At 35.0% G+C, this 22,349-nt stretch overlaps 4 protein-coding genes and 1 long non-coding RNA gene across 6 annotated transcripts; 3 read left to right on the forward strand and 2 right to left on the reverse strand.

Annotated features, from left to right (window-relative positions):
• Positions 1–737: 737 nt before the first annotated feature.
• Positions 738–1,669, reverse strand: LOC109150856. The gene is made up of 2 exons (XR_002049236.1): positions 1,259–1,669; positions 738–1,091 (listed from the first exon to the last, which is right to left on the reverse strand). It is a non-coding gene; the product is annotated as an uncharacterized LOC109150856 (long non-coding RNA).
• Positions 1,562–6,382, forward strand: LOC109150846 (transcription factor bHLH48-like). Its single transcript, XM_019298821.1, has 7 exons — positions 1,562–2,125; positions 2,216–2,347; positions 2,428–2,493; positions 4,273–4,341; positions 4,788–4,859; positions 5,543–5,744; positions 5,955–6,382. The coding sequence occupies exons 1-7, from the start codon at positions 1,616–1,618 to the stop codon at positions 5,990–5,992; spliced, it is 1,089 nt and encodes a 362-aa protein (XP_019154366.1). The 5' UTR covers positions 1,562–1,615; the 3' UTR covers positions 5,993–6,382.
• Positions 6,383–8,243: 1,861 nt separating this feature from the next.
• LOC109151399 lies at positions 8,244–8,893 on the forward strand. Its single transcript, XM_019299417.1, has one exon. It carries the CDS (start codon positions 8,331–8,333, stop codon positions 8,664–8,666), a length of 336 nt encoding a protein of 111 aa, XP_019154962.1. The 5' UTR covers positions 8,244–8,330; the 3' UTR covers positions 8,667–8,893.
• A 303-nt stretch (positions 8,894–9,196) lies between these two features.
• LOC109150860 (probably inactive leucine-rich repeat receptor-like protein kinase At5g06940) lies at positions 9,197–12,347 on the reverse strand. The gene is made up of 2 exons (XM_019298839.1): positions 9,975–12,347; positions 9,197–9,827 (listed from the first exon to the last, which is right to left on the reverse strand). The coding sequence occupies exons 1-2, from the start codon at positions 12,262–12,264 to the stop codon at positions 9,454–9,456; spliced, it is 2,664 nt and encodes an 887-aa protein (XP_019154384.1). The 5' UTR covers positions 12,265–12,347; the 3' UTR covers positions 9,197–9,453.
• Positions 12,348–17,410: 5,063 nt separating this feature from the next.
• Positions 17,411–19,753, forward strand: LOC109150881 (chaperone protein dnaJ 6-like). Of its 2 annotated transcripts, XM_019298877.1 has the most exons (9): positions 17,411–17,576; positions 17,743–17,841; positions 17,960–18,061; positions 18,358–18,417; positions 18,499–18,605; positions 18,694–18,776; positions 18,971–19,061; positions 19,168–19,405; positions 19,465–19,753. In XM_019298877.1, the coding sequence occupies exons 1-8, from the start codon at positions 17,454–17,456 to the stop codon at positions 19,361–19,363; spliced, it is 861 nt and encodes a 286-aa protein (XP_019154422.1). In that variant the 5' UTR covers positions 17,411–17,453; the 3' UTR covers positions 19,364–19,405; positions 19,465–19,753. The 2 variants fall into 2 exon arrangements, with proteins under 2 accessions (XP_019154422.1, XP_019154415.1); XM_019298870.1 differs by having other exon boundaries at positions 19,168–19,753.
• Positions 19,754–22,349: the final 2,596 nt, after the last annotated feature.

The raw sequence follows: 22,349 nt of genomic DNA on the forward strand, positions 1-22,349 counted from the left end.
GCGTTAATAGTTTATTAATTAATTTCATCACACTAATTTTTATTTTAAATTCATACAAAAAATTTATTTTACCACGTTAGCTGTTTTAACGTTTTAAAATGAATATTATTAATCCAATATTATCATGATAACATTAAGGGTCCATTTTTAAAAAAACGGAAGAATGACTTTCGGAAGTCATTTTTTAATGTGTTTGTATATTCAAGAAAAATAAAGTCAAAGAAAAATATTTATTCTGATTAACGAAAAAATGCCTAATTTGTCCAAAAATGGAGGTTAGAAAAAAATATTTTTTTATTTCGTTGAAAGTTAAGAAATTATATTTTTTGTTTGGTTTATTTTTTTATACTAAAAAATTTAAATTTTATTTATAACTTTTTTTTTTGTTGAAATTAAATGCAAACTAAAAGTATAATAATCCAAAAGTAATATGCATCATGATCTATAACAAAATTGATCGTATTATCACAATATTAGATAATAGTTATTGGTTTTCTCTTTAAATAAAAAAAAATCATACTAAATTTCTTTTTTAATAAAAAAAATAGTAATTTGATAATTTAGGCGGTTAATAAAATACTCCATAAAAATGTCTAATAAGGGTAAGGGATGAGTTTTTTTAAAATAATAAATAAATAAATAAATAAAAATTGTAACAATATTATCAAATAAAAAAATCTAAATAAAAATTCAAATTTCAAAAAATAATTTGTATAACCTATAAACAATTAATAAGATATTCAAAGTATTCAACGTTAATGATGTGACGTCTAAATGTTCAATAATAATAATAATAACCTTACCGTACCTCCCAACCTAACTTCATTCGGATCTAAGATGGACCTCTTTATTTTTGTGTGACGAAAAAAATCACAAACTACTAAATAGCTAACTGGTTCAAATCAAGAAGACTAATAGATTATTTTTGTTGAAAAACATAAATATAAATGCAAGAAAATGACAGGTCATCTACTGCGATAGAAACAGTGTCGGGTTGAGTTCGTATCCGGTCCCCACTGTAACGCCCACCCGTTTAAGGACACTCCTATCTTCCTACGCTTCTCCTTCTTCATCTCTCTCTCTCTTTCTTTCTGCACAGATAACGGCCCCCAAAGCAAACGTTGCTTTATACGTACTTTATATATATATATATATATATATATATATATATATATATGTTACCTTCTCCCCCTCCCTCTAACTAATACGCAAAAAGAGCACAGCCTTTTCAGAGCGCATAGAGAAACGTTGCGCTTACCTGACAATCTGCCATTCAAACTCCGTATGAGAATCAACTCTGCTCTGCTGAGAAGTGAGAACAGTTTAGAAGCTTCACTCTCGTTTTCTGACTCTGCTTTCTTTCTTGTTCTTTTCCAGTTCTTTTGCTAGTGGTTCACTGCTTCTTGAGCCATTGCTGCATTTCTTAAGTTCTTGAGTGTTTGATAGCTTCGAGAAGTGAAAGAACTCTGTTTGTATTTAACTGGGTTGTTTTCAAGTTTTCAGTTTGAGATAAGATAATTCTCCGGGGTGAGCTGAATTCAGGCCTTTGAAATATTTGTATTGTGAACTGGGGACTGGGGACTGGGGACTGGTTTTTGGTTCATTACAAATAGGAATGGAGTCAATGGAATTGGGTCAAACTAGATCCGTGAATTGCGGAGCGAAACCCGGAGATATCCGAACTGAGCTTCCACAGTTTGGCAACGAGGGCTTCCATAGTTTAATGCCAGTAGTATCTGAGGAAGCTGGAAGTTCGTTCACTGCTCTACTCGGGCTCCCAGCGAAGCAGGCGGTGGAGCTCTTGGTTCACTCGTCGGAAGCAGAAGATTCGCCGGCGACGAAGCTTCCTGAAATTGAACCTCAGAGGAATTATCACCACCAGGGTTTTCTTCCGCCGCCAATTTTCCCTTCGGACACGGCTTTGGTTGACCGAGCCTCCAAATTCTCCGTCTTCGCCGGGAACTCACCGGAGACGGAATCAATTCCGTCGAATTCGTGCTCGAAGCCGCCGCATTTCGTGAAGTCGGAGCCCGCAGATTCGGACTCAAACCCGAATTCATCCCCGGCCGTTTCCAATCCAACTGTCAATCAGAAATCCGCCAAACGAAAGGAGAGAGAGAAAAAGGTAATTTCAAGTTTTCAACTTCCCAGTTCCCACATTGCAGAAAATGGAATTCTTAATCGCGAATTAAATTTTCTGTTTTAAAAAAACTAGATTAAAGAACCCAGCAAGAAGAGCAAGAAAGCAGCTAACAATACCTCGGAGGGGGATGGTGAGAAGCTTCCATATGTTCATGTCCGAGCTCGCCGAGGCCAAGCCACCGATAGCCATAGCTTAGCTGAAAGAGTAATAATTCTATAAATATCCTAATTAAGCTCTAATTGCGGTGTAATTGCGGGGTTAAAGAACTCTATTTTATTATATAGGCAAGGAGAGAAAAGATTAATGCTAGAATGAAGCTGTTACAGGAGCTGGTCCCAGGATGTAACAAGGTTAGCTGTCATTTCATCATTAGTACGGCTAGTGTTGATGATGATATCCTTTCAATTATTTACTTGACTGGAAAATCTGCTTTAATTATGCTTTAAGATTATTCTAAGGATGGTTGGGTCATTGTCTCCTACTGTAACCAGAAAAGAAAGAAAAACTACTGGCTTTTGCACCAATAAAAGTGGAGAGCTAAGGGGGATGAAATGTCTCTTTCAAAGTTCTAACTGTTGTTTCAACTTTTTGCTTTCCATGGGGGTCTCCGGTTCGTGAGAAGTCTTTTCGGAGGTCACCATTGTCTATTCTTACAAAGATAGTATCCCGGTTCATCTTTGCTTGATATTGAGTAATTCAGAAGATACCGAGTTCGGCATTTGTTAACTAATTTTGGGAAACAAGATTAGTTAGAAGTTATTCTAGAAGGCTTTTTTCCACTATATCCAAGACCTTGGTTACTGCCCTTAGGGTTAGGTTATAGGGTAGGTCTTATGCTTAAATTTGCCGTCTAAAACAATAGAAGTAGCTGTTACTCTTGCAATTATTAAGTCCTTGTCTAGGTGGGTATTGCCAGCTACTGTGCCTCGAGACAAGAGAGAGGACAAGGACTAAGGAATTTGCTGCATTAAAAGTTAAAGACTCTCTGCATGCCCTTTTTTTGGGGGGTGGCGGGTGGGGGGGGGGGGGGCGGTATAATAATTCATTTCAAGCTCAAGCTTCTGCCGGATCCTATTTGAAGGAGCTCTCCTAGTGTTGCTTGTTCCATTCATAACGTTTGAACCTAAGACCTTACTTAAGGGGAACCAAACTCCTTCAACTCGGACTAAAGTTTGTTAGTGACTAGCATGTAGTTTGATTTCTCTGGATCATAATTCTACCCTCTCTATGATACTGAACTTATTTTTCTTGAAGGATTATATTCATTGTACTTCTAATCTATCCATAAGAAATTCTTTGGGAGTGAATGCATTCTATGAGTTAGAATAGGATGATCGGTTAAGCTTTTACAGACTGTATCCCTAAAGAAACCATTCTAATGAATTATGTGAATTATGGCTTGATCATTAACCCATACCTAGGAGTACATTGTTTCTTCATTTGGATGTTTAGTTTCCTGTCAAACTCTTTGGGTATAAATGAACTTCTTTGTATTTCTTTTTATGATAGAATTAGAAAAGTGACACTGCTCAATATTACAGACTTCAATTATCGTGTGCTATCAATACCACTGCTAGATGCTCATAACAATATATTTATAAGTCTCTGGAGTTGATGCCAGAGGGTGCATGACTCAAAGTCCATTGATATTTAATGCACTCCACTGTATTAGTTCTGGAATTCTTTAAAAATGTGAAAATAAAATAAATTCCAGAGTAGTATTGTGTATAAGAAAGATCAATTGGACTTGTACTGCTCATAAGGTGGAGTCCAAGTAATCAGAAGGCATACTAAATAGGTCTACATTGCAACCTTCTTTATTTTCTGGTAAGCAAACCATTAACTAAACTGTACTTGGAAAAATGGGGAATTTGGAAAACCTAATTTATTATTGTGGTTCTCCTTCCTCCCTAGTACCTATGCAATTATTGTAAGGTCTTGACTCCTTTCAGGCAGTTGAGATCTAAAGACGGTGCTATTCATGTAAAACATTATTTCCCACCAGGCCACCATATTTAGGTTCAAATATCACCAATGCAAGAACAAATTCGTTTCAGCTTTGTCTTTGCCTCTTTATACTAAAGTATTATGCTTTCTTAATTTTATTTTATTATTTAATTTCTTTGCAGATTTCAGGTACTGCAATGGTGTTGGATGAGATCATTAACCATGTCCAGTTCCTACAGCGCCAAGTCGAGGTCAGTCTTGAGAGAATGTTCTGATTTATCATAGCTGAAATATCATGGGTGTTTAAAATGCAATTACACCTTAGTTACAGAACAGGACGAAGGAAATGAAGCATTCAGGGCATGTTCCAGAATAAAGAGGCTTAATTGATTTATACTTTCTGATTTTTAAAAAAATATTTATTTGACAATAATTTTCAGTACCCATTACTCTTCTAAGAGATGGGTAAGTTGGTATATGAGTGCTCAGGCAATAGAAACCGGAGAACAGAGAGATGTCTAATGTTAATTCAAATGTACATCATTTTCTCTTTGGACTTCAAATTCCAATCACTCTGAGGCTATTGTCTAAATAGTAATAGGTCAATGGATAATCCTGGTTCATGAAATTTAAATTTCACAATAGCTTTGTAGTGTGCAACTGTTAATTTTTCTGATAAGTGTTTCTGTCGTTACAGTTCTTATCAATGAGACTTGCTGCTGTCAACCCAAGAATCGATTTTAATATTGATGCTCTCTTCGCTGCTGAAGTAAGTATGACAAAGCCCTTTATTCTTAATAGCTATTTGACTACACTACAGTGAATAGCATTTATTCACCTCTGACTTCTGATTGATGGTACCATAAATGCTAAAGTTAAGCACTTTGTGTTAATATTTCATTACGTGAGTTAATTTGGAAATGCTATTTTCTGGACATCTTCTTCCCCTTATAGCCACGACAAACAATTTTTGGTTTGTTGTCCTTGCTTAATAGTTCAAAACCTTGTTTTAAACCAATCATGAAGTTATAGCAGGGATCTCAATGGTGGACCACCCATGCCTGTGAACATTTACGCCTTGAATGTATGAGCATGATCTGTTAGAATGACATCTCTCTCTCTATATCATTATGTTGTTTCCCTTTGGGGGTTGTCTATGTCAGACTCTGAATTAGTGGGTCCTATATCTATTAAGCGACAACTCAGAAATGATTGTAATAGTACCGTTAACATTGAAAAGTATTCAAGTCCTGGAAACCATCTTATGCCATGGCTTTCTGAGGACCCCTTAGTGATGATAATAAGAAGGATGCTTCCCATCCTCCCATCATTAGGAGATATATAGTGAGTAGCGTTTACATTTGCAGAGTAGCCTGGGGCTACATAATAATTTTAGACCATTTACTATGACTATATATTATTGACCCAACTTCCTTTATTTTCAAAATTCAGACTGATTCCCCTGTGGAAAATAACTGCACTGGCATGATAATGCCCTCGATGTGGCCCGAGGGGCAAGCCATTGAAAACAGACCGCAACATCAACAGCTATGGCATGCCGATGGATTTCATCAACCTATGTGGACTAGGGAAGAGAATTGTAGCTTCATAGCACCTGAGAACTCACTATTAACTTATGACTCGACAAATTCAGGTGATTTTCCATCTTATATTTCACTCAAGTCTAGAAATTGAAATTCCCCCCACACTCAATTTCCTTTGGGTTGAATGGACATCAAGCTTTGGTCTGCACAGATACAATGCTTGCTGTCCAGAAGCATCTAGTATGTACAGTACACGAGCATATATATATATATATATATACATAGATTGAAGATTAATTGTATATGGTATATGGGTACAGGTCCTTTGCTTGCAAATCAGCTAAAGATGGAGATATGAAAGAAAGCGAAAGCAAATGTTTTTGCAGTGGTTAGGCATGATGTATATATGATTTATTATAGTAGTAGATAGCGGGGAAGTAGAGAGGATGGCATCAAGAGTTCCAACCCAACCGGGTATCCACATTCTCTAATTAACAGAGAACCAGAAACTCCCATTACTCTTATCTGAGTATGAGTATATAGAAGAAGAAGCTAAGTATGACATCTATTTTATGAATGAATACTAACGTAGAGGAAAGCGGAGGGAGTCACTTCGTGTGATGGATGCTTAGCTTGTTTGTATGATGAGATAAGATAAGGATTCATTCATGCTTGCAGCTTGTTTGTAAAGCAAGATGGACACTATTATTATGATTCACAGTGGGAGGGAGGAACCCAATTCTATCAATATGTTCGCATTTGGCAATTACTTAATTACGATTTCTTTGTTGGTACTTTGTAGTAATTTTCTAAGATTTTTACAGATCACTTTATTTTTTTTTTTCCTTTTTAAATTTATAACGTCGTTTGGAGACGAAGGAAGGGATAAGATTTCAATCAAGATCAATTCCCTAATCAGAAAGTAGCTTATAATTAATTTAACAAAGTTGAGTTGTGTCATTCTAATGGTAAGTTGGATACTATAATTGGGTAAAATTAGTGCAAAATATAAATGTTTGATATTAAATTGTTAAATTTAAAAAATTTGAATATAATCCTAAGAAATGGTAAATAATTACATTTTTTAACCAATAAGTCTTTATATTACTATTAACACATGTTGCGAGAAGTTGGCTTTTAAGTTATTATGGACTAAATGCATTGTTGTCCATGTGTTAGAGCATTTACACTAGTGAAGAATAGTGAGCTATTTCAGCAATAATTCTTTCAAGCTAAAAATAAGAGTAAATACCAGCAGAGGTCCTCTGACTTTGGTGGCACTGTCACTTTTAGTCCTCAATTTTTAAATCAACCACTTTTAGTCCTCTTACTTTTTGTTTCTAGCCATTTATGGTCCTTTTGTTAAACTTGGTCATCTAGTGTCGTTTTCTCAAGGATAATTTGATCCTTTCATAATTAATTTATTAATTATTATGTTTAATTTCCTCATCAGAATAGTCAAACAATGGTTTTCCCAATGAAAGCGGCGACGAATTGTGAATGCATATATGAATTCACGAGCTGGTTTTGTACACATTCATGGAGAAACCATTGTTTGACTATTCTGATGAGGAAATTAAATATAATAATTAATAAATTAATTATGAAATGACCGAATTACCTTTGAGAAAACGACATTAGATGGCCAAGTATATCAGAAGGACCATAGATGTCTAGAAATAAAAAGTAAGAGGACTAAAAGTGGTTGATTTAAAAATTGAGGACTAAAGGTGGCAGTGTCACCAAAGTCGGAAGACCTCTGCTGGTATTTACTCCTAAAAATAATATTGATGTGGGGGAGAATTAATTAGGGAAGAATGCATCTGTAAAATAGGAAATAATGTCAGAAAAAGAAGAAGAAAGAAAAAAAAAGAAACATCAAACGCGCACAGCAGCCCGCCCGCACGGGTGCGTCAGGCGCGCGCAAATTCTCTCTCCTAATCACTCTTACATTATCCCCATATTCTTCCCAACTAATGTGGATGCTCTTAGTAGCTGTGTGGTTTTAAGAAGTGGGTAAGACTTCCTATGCCTCTCGTTACACTCAATACAATAGGTAATTTATTATCGAAAAATACTACTTAAACTTTTAAATTCTATTTTAAATTGTATTTTGCTATTCAAAATTTTGATGGTAACAGTTTTTTTGGACCAACAAGATAAATATAACTTATCATTCATGATTACATTACGAAATAAAAATAAGAGAATAAAGATTGAAAATCCATATAGTAGAACTCTTATTAATTATTAAATCTGAAAATTCATGTAGTAAAACTCTCTTAATTGTTAAATTTGACTTTATTAAATTAGTCCAGTATAGAATCAGTTCATTATAATAGTAATTCTAAATCTTTTATTTATATATTTTTATTTCGATAATTAATTATTTATTTATTTTAATTTTAATTCTTATTTACTATCAAATAAGAATATATTTTTACTTAAACTCATTATTTGATCCTCTTTACAATTTCAATTTCAATGTTTGAATCAAAATATACTGATTCAAACATTAGAACCACAATAGTAATGAGAATCAAATACTTAATAATTACGGAGTATAATGCTAAGAAACGACAGCGTATTTTGAGTCACTCACACTCGAACACGAATCCGGAGGGAGGATTCATCACTCCACACTACAAAGACCATCTCCAAGTCCACACAAAAACTCTCTCCAAATTTCATCAAAGATGCCATCCGCGAAACCCTTCGCGAACGCCGCCGGTATGCTGAGAACCCGCCTGAGCTCCGGCCTCCGCACGCGAGGAGGCCATGGCCCCAACCCTTTCCTCACTCCCGGCCACCAGGAGCGCCCCAACGGCTACCTCTTCAACCGGACCCCGCTGCCCCCCGGACAGTCCCGCAAGTGGGAGGATTGGGAGCTCCCCTGCTACGTCACCAGCTTCCTCACCATCGTCATCCTCGGCGTCGGCCTTAACGCCAAGCCCGATCTCACAATCGAGACCTGGGCCCACGGTGAAGCTCTTAAACGCCTCGAACAAGAGTCCAGTGATGATTCCGATTGAAAGATTGGTGGATCCATCTGCATCTGCGATTTGTCAATTAGGGCTTTTAGAGGAAGGCCGCTGATGCTGATCCTGATTGTTGATATTCTCTGGTGTAGTTGTTGGAAAAATAAGTGTTTCTATTTAATTCTTGACTTGAATCGATAACACTACGATTTTGTTTCGGAATTACCTTAATCTATGCTCAACTTCAATATACATATATTTTCTCAGCCTGCTAATGACAACTTGAATTTCTGAATTTATATTAAATTGGTTCCTTTTTTTTTGTCAGGCAAAAATTGGGACTTTTTATCATTTGCATATTTATTTTACGAATTCTGGTTGAATTATTAGTGTAGATTTAAAATTCTTGGAGTAGGGGATATTGGTAATCATTGAGGACACTGAAATCTCATTCCTCTATTTGGTTTTCATTCCCCTTTGAATTCATTAGCCTTACTATTTCATCCTCTTTTATTCTCATGTGTCCACTGTTAGATGCTAAAATATACCACTGGAATTTGTGAATTTATTGTTGTGCCAAAAAGTTCAGAGCTGTTTACTGGTCATAAAACTTCATTTGTGATCAAGAACAACTTGAAAGCTTTCTAGTTTTGAAACAACTTACCAAATCATTCTTGAAGAAGTCAAGTATTCCACAAACCCACGAGAGAGATTGGGAATTTGTGACACCAGAGTTCATTTATATTGCATGGGGATATGTTTGATTAACATAATAACACTACTAACATGATCTGTAGAATGTACAAAACCATGATGCCAATAGACTCTGCTCTTTATTACTTCAGAGAGGCACTGAAGTATTACCAGAATCAGATATTTCAAGATTTGTACTCTCAATCTTGATTGAGAGGGACTGAAGCTCCCTGACAACATCGGCCATGGAGGGTCGTTTGTCAGGCATTACAGCAGTGCAGTGTAAAGCAATCTCCAGAACTTCCAGCATTTGTTGTTGGGATGAACCTGAAATCTTGGGGTCCAGCAATTGAACTGCCCCATTTGTGATGTTGATTTTCCTTCTTACCCACTTCACAACATCTAGCGAGCCCTCCCAAGGCTCTGTTTGCTCAGCATTCCGCCCTGTCACGAGCTCTAGCAATACAACACCAAAGCTATATGTGTCCATTTGTTCAGTCGCCTTCTTTGTGTAACCAAATTCTGTGTTAAAACAGTCGCCATTAATGAAATATCACCAGAACAGGTTTCTTATGCACCAGAAAATAAAAGGAAATGAAGCTACATGATCTTAAGCATAAGTATAATGCCATATAATGGTTCACAGCATACAATAGAATGCACTCATACCTGGTGGCAAGTAGGAAGAAGGTGAAGATCCTGAAGCGAGGGAGGATTGAAATGCTGTCTCTCCCAAGACACGATCAAGAGCAAAGTCTGTAATTTTTGGTTCAAAATCAGCGTCGAGCAGAATATTATGTGACTTGATATTTCTATGGAGTAAATGCGGAAGATAATCCCTGTGAAGGTATGCTAGTCCTTGAGCAACTCCGAGGGCAATCTGCAGCCTAACACTCCATGGTAAGTTGATGCCAGATTTCCCAATTAGATCACCAAGACTACCATTTGCTACATATTCATAGATCAAGAAGATTGAATCGCTTGAATGGCAAAACCCGAGAATTTTTGTGATGTTCTTATGCCTGACCTTTGCTAAAGTCTTGACCTCTGATTTCAGAGATTTTGAAGACTGCTTTCCAAAATTTACTAACTTCTTCACAGCAACTGGCTCACCACTTGGTAAATTTACAACGTAAATTCTCCCCAAAGTTTCACTGTTCCCTCTGGCCGCCTTTTCATCCATTGCCATGATCAGATCATTCTCTGTAACTCTCAGAGGATAGAAGAAAACTGACCTCCAGCTTCCCATTTGGGGATTTGGTTTCTGAGAACGGCGAATCATGTAAAATCCAACAGCCATGATAATCGCAATGGCTAAAGCTATCGAGATCAAGGTATACGCCAATCTTGATATCTTAGCATTCTTGTGAGTAGGCCTGTCATCTGAACAAGAGTTGGGAAGTCCCGAACCACACAGGCCAGGGTTTCCTTGCAAAGATGAAGCAGGAGGGCCAGAAATCAACGAGGATGGAACTCTGCCAGAAAGCCGGTTGAAGGAGACATTGAACAAAGCAAGTTTCAAATTCTGAAGCTCTTCTGGGATAGGGCCAGTGAGGTTATTAAGTGAAAGATCAAGGTAAGTTAACACCGGCAGTTGAGCAAGAGATTTTGGTATTTCACCAGCAAAACTGTTATGAGCTAGAGACAATGAGACTAATTTCTTGCAGTTACTCAGTTCAGGAATTTCACCTGAAAGGTAATTATGGGATAGATTTAAGATGCTCATAACTGGAGAATCACAGAAGTTTGAAGGAAGTTCACCATACAACCCATTCAGAGATGCAGAAAATTTATACAAGGTTGTAACCATTCCAAGACCATCAGGTATTTTACTAGTAAAGCTGTTATTATCAATCTCCACTTGCTCTAATTCAGCAGCCTTTGATATCGATTCGGGGATGACCCCAGAAAACCTGTTGTTTTCAGCTCTAATGATCTTAATCTTAGGCAATGACCATAGCCATGAAGGGAAATTCTCAGTAAACCTATTGTTCTGAACTTGAAACCTTTCAAGCTTGATGCATTCATTGATGGAGTCATTTGGTATTGAGCCATTCAAGAAATTTTCATGCAAAGCAAGGTTTTGAAGACCTTTGCCATTACAAACACCAACAGGGAATGGCCCAGAAAGCCTATTCTGTGAAACATCAAAAGAAACCAAATTTGGAAGAGACAGCCCAATCTCAGGGATCTTACCAGTGAGATTGTTCTGAGAAAGGTCTAAAATGGCCAAACTTTTCAAACCCTCAAAGAAGTTTGGTACTATTTCTCCATGAAAACCAGAGCTTCCCAAGATAAGCTTCTCAAGTTTACTGAGCTTGCCAATATCTCCGGGAATCTCACTCACCAATAAGGAATTCTGAGACAAATCAAGAGTCAAAAGCTGAGTGAAGTTACCAAAGACCTGTGGAATTTTACCTGAAAGCAAATTGCTACACAAGTTGAGAACTTGAAGCTCCTTCAATGACCCAATGCTTTCTGGGATGTTCCCATCAAGATGGTTCCTCCCAAAATCAAGAAACTTCAAAGACCCAAACTGAGAAATCTGGTCTGGGATTGTGCCCCAGATGAGATTGTTGCTGAGATTCAGATTCTCCAAAGACCCACACTGTGAGAGATGGAGAGGAATGGGCTGGTTGAAGAAGTTATCAGCCAGGTTAAGATGGGTGAGACTGGGGAGCTCACATATAGCAGCTGAGATTTCACCAGAAAGATTCAAGCTTTGAAGATTGAGAGAAGAGATTGATGATGATGATGAAGGTTGAGGTGTGCAAGTGACACCAGTCCAGTTACAGTGGTGCACAGCTGTGGTGTTGGACCATCCCATGAGAGAGTTCATGGGATCTTCAATGGAGTTCTTGAATGTAAGCAGAATATCTGCTTCTGGTGAAGCATAACTCAGAAGATACACACAGAATGAGAAGAAGATGAACAGTGACACTTTGCAGACAGTAGCCATTGGAGAAGGAAAAAAGGTAACTTTGTGCTTAGGAAAGCTTTTAACATCAACTTTTAATTGAAGTGAACCCAAGGAAAGTCTATTACTGTATACAAAATTATACAGTAAAAATAATTTTAAAAAATTGATTCAATCATAAACTTGATTTTTTTTTTTTCCAATTTATGCTGTCCGTAAACAAAAATAATAATTAGTTTCTTCAAGTAAATGATGATGTTTGACCATCAAATTATTTTTCTACTTTTCAATCTTTGAACCATGTAAAAATATCACAAAAACATTGTATACAAACCTTTAAAAAATGTGTATGTGTATTTGACAATTGCATTCATAGTTGTACATTTGTCAATTCACATTTCTACTTTCTCAACAGTTACTATCATTTATCTGTACATGTAATAAGACAAAGCTTAACTCTTGAAGTTTTGTGCACCCACTCTGCACAGGTCAACCAAAATAATTGAACAATACAAAAAAAAAAAAATCATTTAAAATTATAAATAAATTTAAAAAATAACACTTATCTCTCAGTTATATCTGTCGTGTAAACCTAATCAATATTCAATACAGATTATATAACGGGCCTGCACGGGCTTAATTTGAACCATTTAATGGTTCAGTATGCAGTATTTGGGAGATGAGATCAAGATTTGAATTTCGGCGGCAGTGTTGGGATTATGCCCGAAGTAGACAGATCCCTTGTGCGCACTGACATTTGACCATGTTTACTGAACCATTGAGTCACCATAATTTACATCTTTGCTTTGTCGAGCCGGAGTGTGGGGCTCTTGAGTTGGATATTCCATCTTTTGGGACAAGGAGATTATATAACGAGAATATATATGCTAAAAAAAAAATACAATTAATACATTTTTGTAATACAATTTAGGACAAGAAGAAAAGTGAGTTCATGGTGCCATCTATCTTGTTAGAATCTTTTTAAGATTTTAAGTAGGAATAAAGCTTCGGTTGACGACTAAAATCAAAATTTTTTAAATAATAAATAAAATAAAATAAAAAGAAGTGCAAAAGAAAACAAAATGCAGACATTTTGGGGAAGGAGGAAGAGCTGGACGACCCGTGACCTCTTGTAGTGTTATTGCGACAGGGTACTGAGAAAACGATAGGGAACCAATTTACCATTGCTTTCTTTTACTATCATTTTTTTAATATAAATTAATTTAATATTGTTGTCAAAAATCTGTTATGATTTTAACTCTGGGAATCTTATGTATTTGTAATGAGAAAGCCCGCATGTATTATTTGACCAGTTCAAATTAAGAATATCAACAGACAACTCTCACAATTAATTGAATTTGAAACATTGTAGTTACTAAGTTGACTGTTGATCAATTCACCTGAGAGTGTCCAACTAATTCAACTAGAGATTGTTTAATTAATTTGATTGGAGTTATCCCTTGTTATCTCCTAATAAATGATGAAAAAAAAATTCATGGTAACCAATGACGGAACAATATATATATATATATATATATATATATATATATATATATATATATATATATATTGTATGCTTTAGTATAATTGAATAATATATTATTTATATAAAAAAATTATCAAACGTTGGTAATTAGTAAATTTTTCTTACTTGGTGACGTTTGTAGGAAAGAAAATCATTTTATTAAAAATAATTAATTAATTACATTGTTGTTAGTCGACTTTGAGGATAGAATTGCTGTCTTTTTTGGTCACATGCTATGTAGTGTTAATAATTTAAGGTTGGTGGTATGTAGTTATATAATGTGGGAAAAAACAAAAAGGTCACCCGCTTTAGCCGCTGAGATACTACTGTACAGTCTAATCTAAACTATAAAGCACTACGTACCACTACAGTATTTGTGGTCCTTTCTTTTCCCAAATACAAATACATACGTGATGATTTTTATTTTTTAGTACTACTTATATGTTATAATGTACTATTTGTTCATAATTACTTTCTCAATTTACTGAAACACAATAAATTTATCTATGTGAAAGAATCACTTTATATTACTGAATCACAAGATTATTAGCACATACGTGATCCTTTAATTGATTTTTTTATTAAAAAATACTTCTATATAGATTATATTTTTTATAATAAAATAAATATGTGATAAGAGTTTTATTTTACGGAGTATAAATTTGATTTATTTTTGGGATAAAAATTAAGGAAGCAAAAGGTCAAATTTGATTACATCACTAGTTGACTAATGCAAAACTGACATGGTCTACTAAACGTCAAAGACTGCAGCTTTGTGTCATAAATTTATCAAAAATGAAGTTTGAGGTCACATCACTTCCATTCTTTTCTTTCTCCAACAAAACCCCCTTTATTTACCAATTCACCCCTCACCCAAAAGATTCCATCTCACGCCATGCCATTTCTTTACAATTTTAATCGCAATTACTATTATATTTACTACTCCGTATTAAACAACATATACCAATTAAGAGCCGGACCATGAATTTTTATCCACAACGGGTAGAGAGATTCTTTTTAAAAATGTTATTCAAGTCATTCTAACTTTTGTAATGAGCGTGTTTCTACTCCTGTTGAGATGGGTAAGGACATTGAAAGGACTATGAATAGTTTTAGTGAAACTGTAAAGGTGAGAGAAATAAAGAAATCAAGTTGAAAAGTTGAAAAAGATTAAACGGACCACGGAAAAGGTATGTGTTTCAAAATGATAAGAGAATTTAACATTGCCATATTAGGTAAACAAGCCTGGTGTCTCGTTTTACACCCCAACTCTTTACTTTCAAGAGTCTACAAAGTCAAATATTTATTTGAGGCTCAACTTGAAAGTAACCATTCATTCATATGGAGAAGCATCCTGGAATTTCAAAGTGTTCTAATTACAGGTTGCAGATGAAGAGTGAGACAACTTAAGATCAAAGCATGTTAACATCCTTACTGTATGCCAGATTTGCAACATTAAAGATGAAACTCTTTTCCATCTCTTTGAACTTGTTTGGTTATCAGCAGCGGTTAGAGGTAGCAGATTGTGTTCGCGATGGCGGATTGAGACCCGTGAGACGATCTCACACAATTTTTTGTCGTAAAAAAAATAAATATAAATCTTCAACTTATTGATATTTAAACTCAATTTTATTATTCGTAATGATGAAATACACATTTAACCTGTTACTTCATATATTTTTCACATATGGTAAAATAGTTGAGAAAGCAGAAAACAATGCGAATCTTGAAACACAAGATTGGAAGAGTCCCACATATTGGGAAGACAGACATCATTAGCTCGCAAACATGATGTAACACCACAATCTTAAATAAAATCATAACAATAAGATCTTGCCAGTTGCCACCAAAACCAATTAACTTCAAATATGGATTCTTAGATCAAATTGTCAGCCTTTCCACAAAGCACAAACTTAAATTGAATGGGCCTTTATTAGGCTAAGTGCTTAAGTACATTCATGCCATCGGGCTGTGTGGCCCAACAACATATGTGCCCATCTCTCACACCTATGCAACTCTATGCGCAAATTATGCTGTGGACTCATGAGTCCAAAATGACGTCATTTTCAAGAAAAATGCGGCATTTCAATTAAGAAAAAAATTAATTTTGTCTCGTCGTTAATGGCGTTAATGTCGTTATTCGTTTGTGGAATTATGAATGTAGCAGTTATGAAATTATGAATGTACAGTTATGGAATTATGAATGTACAATTGTGAAATTATGAATTTAAGTTATGAAATTATGAACACAGAGTTATGACATTATGAACTTACAATTATGAACATATTGTGATAAAATTATGAACATAGAGTTCTAAAATTGTGAACATAGGGTTTCGAAAATTATGAATTTACAGTTATTGAATTATGAATGTACAGTTACGGGATTATGAATGTACAATTATGGAAGTATGAATGTACAGTTATGCAATTATGAATGTACAGTTATGAAATTATGAATGTACAGAGCTCTTGCATTATGAACTTACAATTATGAACATATAGTAATAAAATTATGAACATATGCTCCTATAATAAAGTGGTCTGAAATTAAAAAAAATGGTAAAAGATAACGGTGTCACTAACAGCACCGTTACTGTGTCCACAATGCATACTGGACACGGGTCCATAGCATAACGATTAAACTCTATGTGTATACTTAAAATAAAATTTGTAAACCCAATGTGGATGAGATAACATAATTATTTGTGTCAACTTAATCAATTATCTTAAAATTTATAAGGGCATCCTCAATAGTGTGAAGATTTTGAGAGGATTTTACAAATGTGATTAGGAAAGAGAAAATGAGAGATGAGGGAAAAAATATATATTTAAGCACCAATCTTTGTTCGAAAATTGTCCCTCACGCACGTGAGGCGCATGTTTCTCTCTCATAGTTGGACTCACCCCTTCTGCAAAATCCCTATTTCAGCAGGAAGACCCCATCCTCTCTCTCTCTCTCTTCCACCTTACTATTTTTCTCTCAAAATTTGTACAAAATTCTCCTATTGAGAATGCCCTAAGAGAGGACTTTACCACACTCCGAGATGCTATCTGGCACAAACATGATTACATTATTTGTATAGCAGTGTTGCAAAAATCACGCCTAGGCGTTCTAGGTGGCCCCCACCCGCTTAGAGGGCGCCTAACGATTTTTTCAACATTGCTCTACAGTATTACTTATTTGACTGATGAATCTCGTGGTCAAATAGGTTGTCCATACAATTTAAGAATGTGTTCGTCAGACACATTCCACATTTTAATGTGGACTAGCATGACACAATCAACATAGCTACCACGATATGACATTGGTTTGCATAACATGACATAACTCACTTTAACAGTACTAGAGAAATTGTTTCGATGTCTGATTGTAAAAAATGTTTAACAATTTTATCAATTTTTATTATAAGCGTTTCTGCCTATGATTAATGAATTAACTTATTTATTTAAAAAAAAAAAAAAATTGTCAAACACCCCCATAATTTGCTCCTAATTTAAAAGTGGGCCATGAGTTGCTTTCTGGCTTTCCGCCCAACTTACATAAAGGCTAGCCCGCTCCGCCCAAAAGGATCACAAATGGCGGGAATAAAGAAAGATACAAACCCGGTGTGGCGGGAATGGAATTTAATGTTTGTATATAAACCGTTGGATCCGAATAATGTTGTCCCAACTTAATATTCTCTCTCTAAATTGGTCTGCCGTAATGGGGAGGCGAGAGAAGACCCCTAGGGTTTCTGAAGAAAACTTGGAGGAAGAAGACGAAGAAATGGAGGAAGATCAAGAAGCAGCCCACGCTTCTGCTTCAAACGGGAAGAGCCTCTATGAGGTACCGCCAACTGCTTACAAGTTTCAATTCCATTGCGTGTGCGAATTTTGCCAAATATTTGCATCAAGATACCATTTTTACCTTACTTCTATCTCTTCTAAATAAATTTCCTAGAATTAATTTCGTGGGTTTTCTGGGGATTTAATTGGTTAATGTTGGTATGTAGATTCTTGGGGTGGGAAGATCAGCATCTCAGCAGGAAATAAAGAAGGCATATTACAAGCTGGCTTTGCGACTGCATCCTGATAAGAATCCTGGTGATGAGGTGAATTTTGGTTATCATGGGCACTGGATTTGGTTCATCTTGCTGTTAAAACTTAAAACAACAGAACAGGAACACAAAGGAGTTAACAAAAAAGAAGCTTTGTATTTTTATTTTATAGGAAGCTAAGGAGAAATTTCAACAGCTGCAAAAGGTGATTGCTGTTCTTGGTGATGAGGAGAAAAGGGCAATTTATGATCAAACTGGTTGTGCTGAAGACGCCGTGAGTGATTATACTGACCTGCAAAATTTGAAGCTTTTTGTTATATTGTTGAACATTTGAACCTGCAGATGCTGCTCAATTTGTCTTGATCTCTTCTTATTTACTAGTTTACATTATGGTTCATTTTTACCCCTGAGGCCCAGAATATTTCATTTAAAAGAATTGACCAAAATAGCATATGCTAGTTGTTTCCAGTCAAAACTCATTTTACTGATATATAAGTAGAAAACCTTCTAACTTGGTATTTTTCTTATATCAATACGAGTTTTTTCACAATTCTATCTGGTGAGTTACAGGACCTTGCAGGAGATGCTATCCAGAATTTGAAGGAGTTTTTCCAAGCCATGTACAAAAAGGTTATAGTTTATTCTATTGGTAGTCTTATGTATTTCAAACTAGCCATATATATCCTCTAAATGCTTACATAATGGTTATAGGTCACTGAAGCTGACATTGAAGAGTTTGAAGCTAATTATAGAGGCTCTGATTCGGAGAGGAAAGATCTATTTGATCTTTACAAGAAATGCAAGGGTAACATGAGCAGGTACACTAGCAAGGAAATTTACCATTTTTCTGTAAACCAAATGACTTTTTTTTTTTCTTCCCTGATTTGATTTGGCTTCCTTCTACAGGCTCTTTTGCTGTATGCTTTGCTCAGATCCTAAATTGGATTCACATCGTTTTAAAGATATTATTGACGAGGCAATAGCAGCTGGTGAGGATTTGCTTCCTCTTGTTCACATGATGTTTGGAAATAATGTTTTTTAGGCACAATGAATTGTGTGGGCAGATACATCATGAAATGTGGAATGTTCTTGTACCCTTCTTTTAAAAAAATAATATAAATAATGGACAGTGAGGCCATTCTTGTTTTATTTGCCAGCCATTGACTGTTTTTCTTTCTGAAAGGTGATCTGAAACTAACAAAAGCTTATGAGAAATGGGCCAAGCAAGTATCTGAAAAAAAGCCACCTACAAGTCCTTTAAGACAGAGGCAGAAGTGAGTTATCTATTTTATGTTCTTAAACAATCAACACTATGATGCTTCACTACACCTGAAATGAGCAGGGTTTTTGATTGTGCACAAACTGGGAACTCCTCTACAGGTCTAATAAAGGGTCTGAAGATTTATACGCTATAATTTCCCAGCGGCAAAATGAGCAAAGAGACAAAACGAATTCTCTGTTCTCATCCCTTGCGAGCAAGTATGGTGGTGATCAATCTACCCCCGAGCCCAGTGAAGAAGAATTTGAAGCTGCTAGGCGGAAACTTGAGAGCAAGAAGAAATCCACGCGGAAGTAATTCTATTATAGTATTTGGTTATCTAGTGTTAATATTTGAGTGATGAATATTAGGGTAGTGTAAATGTTGAAAGAAAGATGTGTTTGATATCAGTCTCAGGCTGGGAGATAATGACAGTACCAGGGTTTGTACCTTCTTCTCAAATGGATATGTTGTGTTACATGTACTTTATGGAGTCATTTTAATTATTTGACAGGAGAAGAAGAAAGAGCATGAAGTGAAGCTAGTGGTTTATCATTTTGTATGGTCCATTTTTAGATTTTCTTGCTTTCTCAAGATACCATTGCTAATAGTAGGGTCAGATATGTTGGTTGCTCATCTTTTGTCTATATATATGTATATATATATAATATGCATGCCAATCCATACTATTTTGTCTTCGTTTCTCCACATCCTATTTCTTCCTGTGGATGGTATTCAATATTCTTCTCATATTCACTACCCCACCCACCAAACATCTTAGATTAGAATTTTCAATATTCTCATATTACTCTCTACGTCCATTTTTTCTATCCTACTTTCTTCTTTGTTTATTTTTATTTATTTTAAATTTGAATTTTGTGTTTAATAGTACTTTTAGTGTAGCTTCTAAATATATAAATCCTGTATACTAATATTAAATTTAATATTATAAAAAATTAAATTAAAAATAATTTTAATCAAAATTCGTTAACTGAATTAAACACATAAAATGAGACGGGGATGAAGTAATTCTTTTTTATTTTTTTTATTTTTTTTTTTTTACGTAGGGAAGTAATATTGGAGTGGAAACGAATAAAATTGCAGTGGTGAGGGGTGACCGACGGTCCACCCAAGTTGGCAAATGGCAATTGGCATTTGATTTGATTTTTTTATTTTTATTTTTGCAAAAGCAATTGGCATTTGATAAAATGTTGATTCTTCTTGGTTGTGGGAAATAAAGCATTCTTTCTACCGACACAACTCTTTTTCTCACTACTTTATTTTTTTTAATTGAAAAAACTAGTGTATGATACGGAAGAAAACGACGTAGTTACGAGTCAGCAGCGAGATCTCTCGGGCCTTTTCTGACACCGACTTTGTCGGACAATAAGAAGAATCTAGACCATCCAATTATTTTATTTTATTTTTTTAAATTTTTATTTGGTAGGTGCTTGGCTGCTTGCCACTGTGACGTTTAATCCCTGTGATTTTGATACCATATCTCATTATTCTATGATTAAACATTTTTTACTTTTGATTTGAGAAGAAAGTACACTATTACTTTAATTTTATCCAAAATACTCAGTTAAATTAACAATGGTAAAATTAGAATATTATAGAATTTTATTGTCATGATGAGTCAAATATGCTCTTATTATTCTTTTTATATTAATATAATCTTTAAAGATGATAATAATTAAGGATAAAAGTTTACACTTTAAATTTAAAGATTAGTGCAGAGGTTTTAAGTTTTTTATAGTCCTTGTATGCTTGTGTAAGTAAATCGTTACTCTACTTAACTAATTAACAGGTTCGGAATTTGGACTGTGCAAGCTGAGCTACCGTACAGGATTCCAAATTTGAGAAGCCTAATATTTTATTTTTACATAGTTAGTTTCGAAATAAAAACAAATGGTTTTTAATTAAATTTAAAAGGCTTCATAAAGAAATGGTAGGAATATGTGTTTATTGTATTTCAACTTTGAGATCTAAGGTTTAAAATTTGTGCACATTACTTTTTCTTTGCATACAGTAACATTTTACCACCTTATCTTTGCATACAGTAACATTTTACCACTTTACCTTTGCATACAGTAACATTTTACCACCTTATTATTATTATTACTAGTATTTTTACTCGTGCATTGCACGGAATAGATTTGTTATAATCTTTAAGAATATTTTGATCAATATACAAATATAAAATTATAACAACGAATATTATATAGTGCAATTGATTAAATGGGTTGTATCGATTATGTTTTTTTGATGTTATCCTTTCTTGAATTCGAGCAAATAATTGCCCAATTATCCGTGCAGTGTGCGTGCAATGCACGGATAAATTTTTTTATTATATATTTAGATAATAAAATTGTTACTATTTCTTTAATCCTTTCAAAATTTGCTAAATAGTCATTCAAATACGTGTAAATATGTATCAATGCAAAACACTACTAAAAATTTTCGTATGAGCAGAAACGGATATGGGGGACTGTTTCTACATTAGAGAGAAACGGTCTCCTCGAATATGCTTTTCCTTTGTTTCCGATTAGAATAGTATAGATTAGAAAAAATTACTCCATTAGTTTTAAAGATTTTGATTTTGGTAGGGCCTCATTTATTTACCCTAACAGGGCCACAAAAATATAAAAACCGGCCCTTCCCTCCACCGCCACTTACGCACACAGCACCACCCAGTTATCCTACGCCACTGCTACCGGTGGAGTATCTTTTCTTACGCTTACGCATCTCCAGAGGCTGTTTGTCGTGTGTGGCAAAAGAGTCTCCACACATAAAAATTACCATTGAAATTAAGGAGATGGACAGAAAAATGCAACCCACAATGATCAACACACTTGGCATTTTGAAGAAAAAGTGATGAGAGATTTAGATAGGGGAGGATGGAGTGGGAATGAGATAATGGATGGTGATGTAGTAAATACTTGCTTCTACTACGGAAGAAGCCTGTTTCATTCACTCTTGTTATTGAATGGTTCCAGTAGAGACTAAAGAGAGTGTAGGGGGAAGAGAAAGGGATCCCCTTTGAGTGTAGTGAAATGTTGAAATTGCCTCCCTTTGAATGAAGGGCTAGGGCTCTTTATAAAGGCCCTTGATTCGTATAGTACTCAATACAGAATAGATGAACAAAAAGTGTAGGATGGTATATCCGAAGTATATTCTCAATGATATAAATAGAATTGGATAGATTATGTAACTTAGTAGAAGAATCTTAATTGAATGCACGTGAAATAATCTTAATTTGTATCTTTGCCCAATTTACTATAAAAATAAATTATATGGAAAA

This window comes from Ipomoea nil, unplaced genomic scaffold (assembly GCF_001879475.1).
Source record: "Ipomoea nil cultivar Tokyo-kokei standard unplaced genomic scaffold, Asagao_1.1 scaffold0268, whole genome shotgun sequence".
NCBI classification, from domain to species: Eukaryota; Viridiplantae; Streptophyta; class Magnoliopsida; order Solanales; family Convolvulaceae; genus Ipomoea; species Ipomoea nil.

Coding starts and splice junctions, on each gene's coding strand:
- LOC109150860 (XM_019298839.1), bottom strand. CDS start 12,264: ATGGCTACTGTCTGCAAAGTGTCACTGTTCATCTTCTTCTCATTCTGT. Junction 9,828..9,974: donor TTCTTCCTACTTGCCACCAG/GTATGAGTGCAT, acceptor GTTTTAACACAG/AATTTGGTTACACAAAGAAG.
- LOC109151399 (XM_019299417.1), top strand. CDS start 8,331: ATGCCATCCGCGAAACCCTTCGCGAACGCCGCCGGTATGCTGAGAACC.
- LOC109150881 (XM_019298870.1), top strand. CDS start 17,454: ATGGGGAGGCGAGAGAAGACCCCTAGGGTTTCTGAAGAAAACTTGGAG. Junction 17,842..17,959: donor ATAAGAATCCTGGTGATGAG/GTGAATTTTGGT, acceptor TTTATTTTATAG/GAAGCTAAGGAGAAATTTCA. Junction 18,062..18,357: donor CTGGTTGTGCTGAAGACGCC/GTGAGTGATTAT, acceptor GGTGAGTTACAG/GACCTTGCAGGAGATGCTAT.
- LOC109150846 (XM_019298821.1), top strand. CDS start 1,616: ATGGAGTCAATGGAATTGGGTCAAACTAGATCCGTGAATTGCGGAGCG. Junction 2,126..2,215: donor GAAAGGAGAGAGAGAAAAAG/GTAATTTCAAGT, acceptor TAAAAAAACTAG/ATTAAAGAACCCAGCAAGAA. Junction 2,494..4,272: donor TGGTCCCAGGATGTAACAAG/GTTAGCTGTCAT, acceptor ATTTCTTTGCAG/ATTTCAGGTACTGCAATGGT.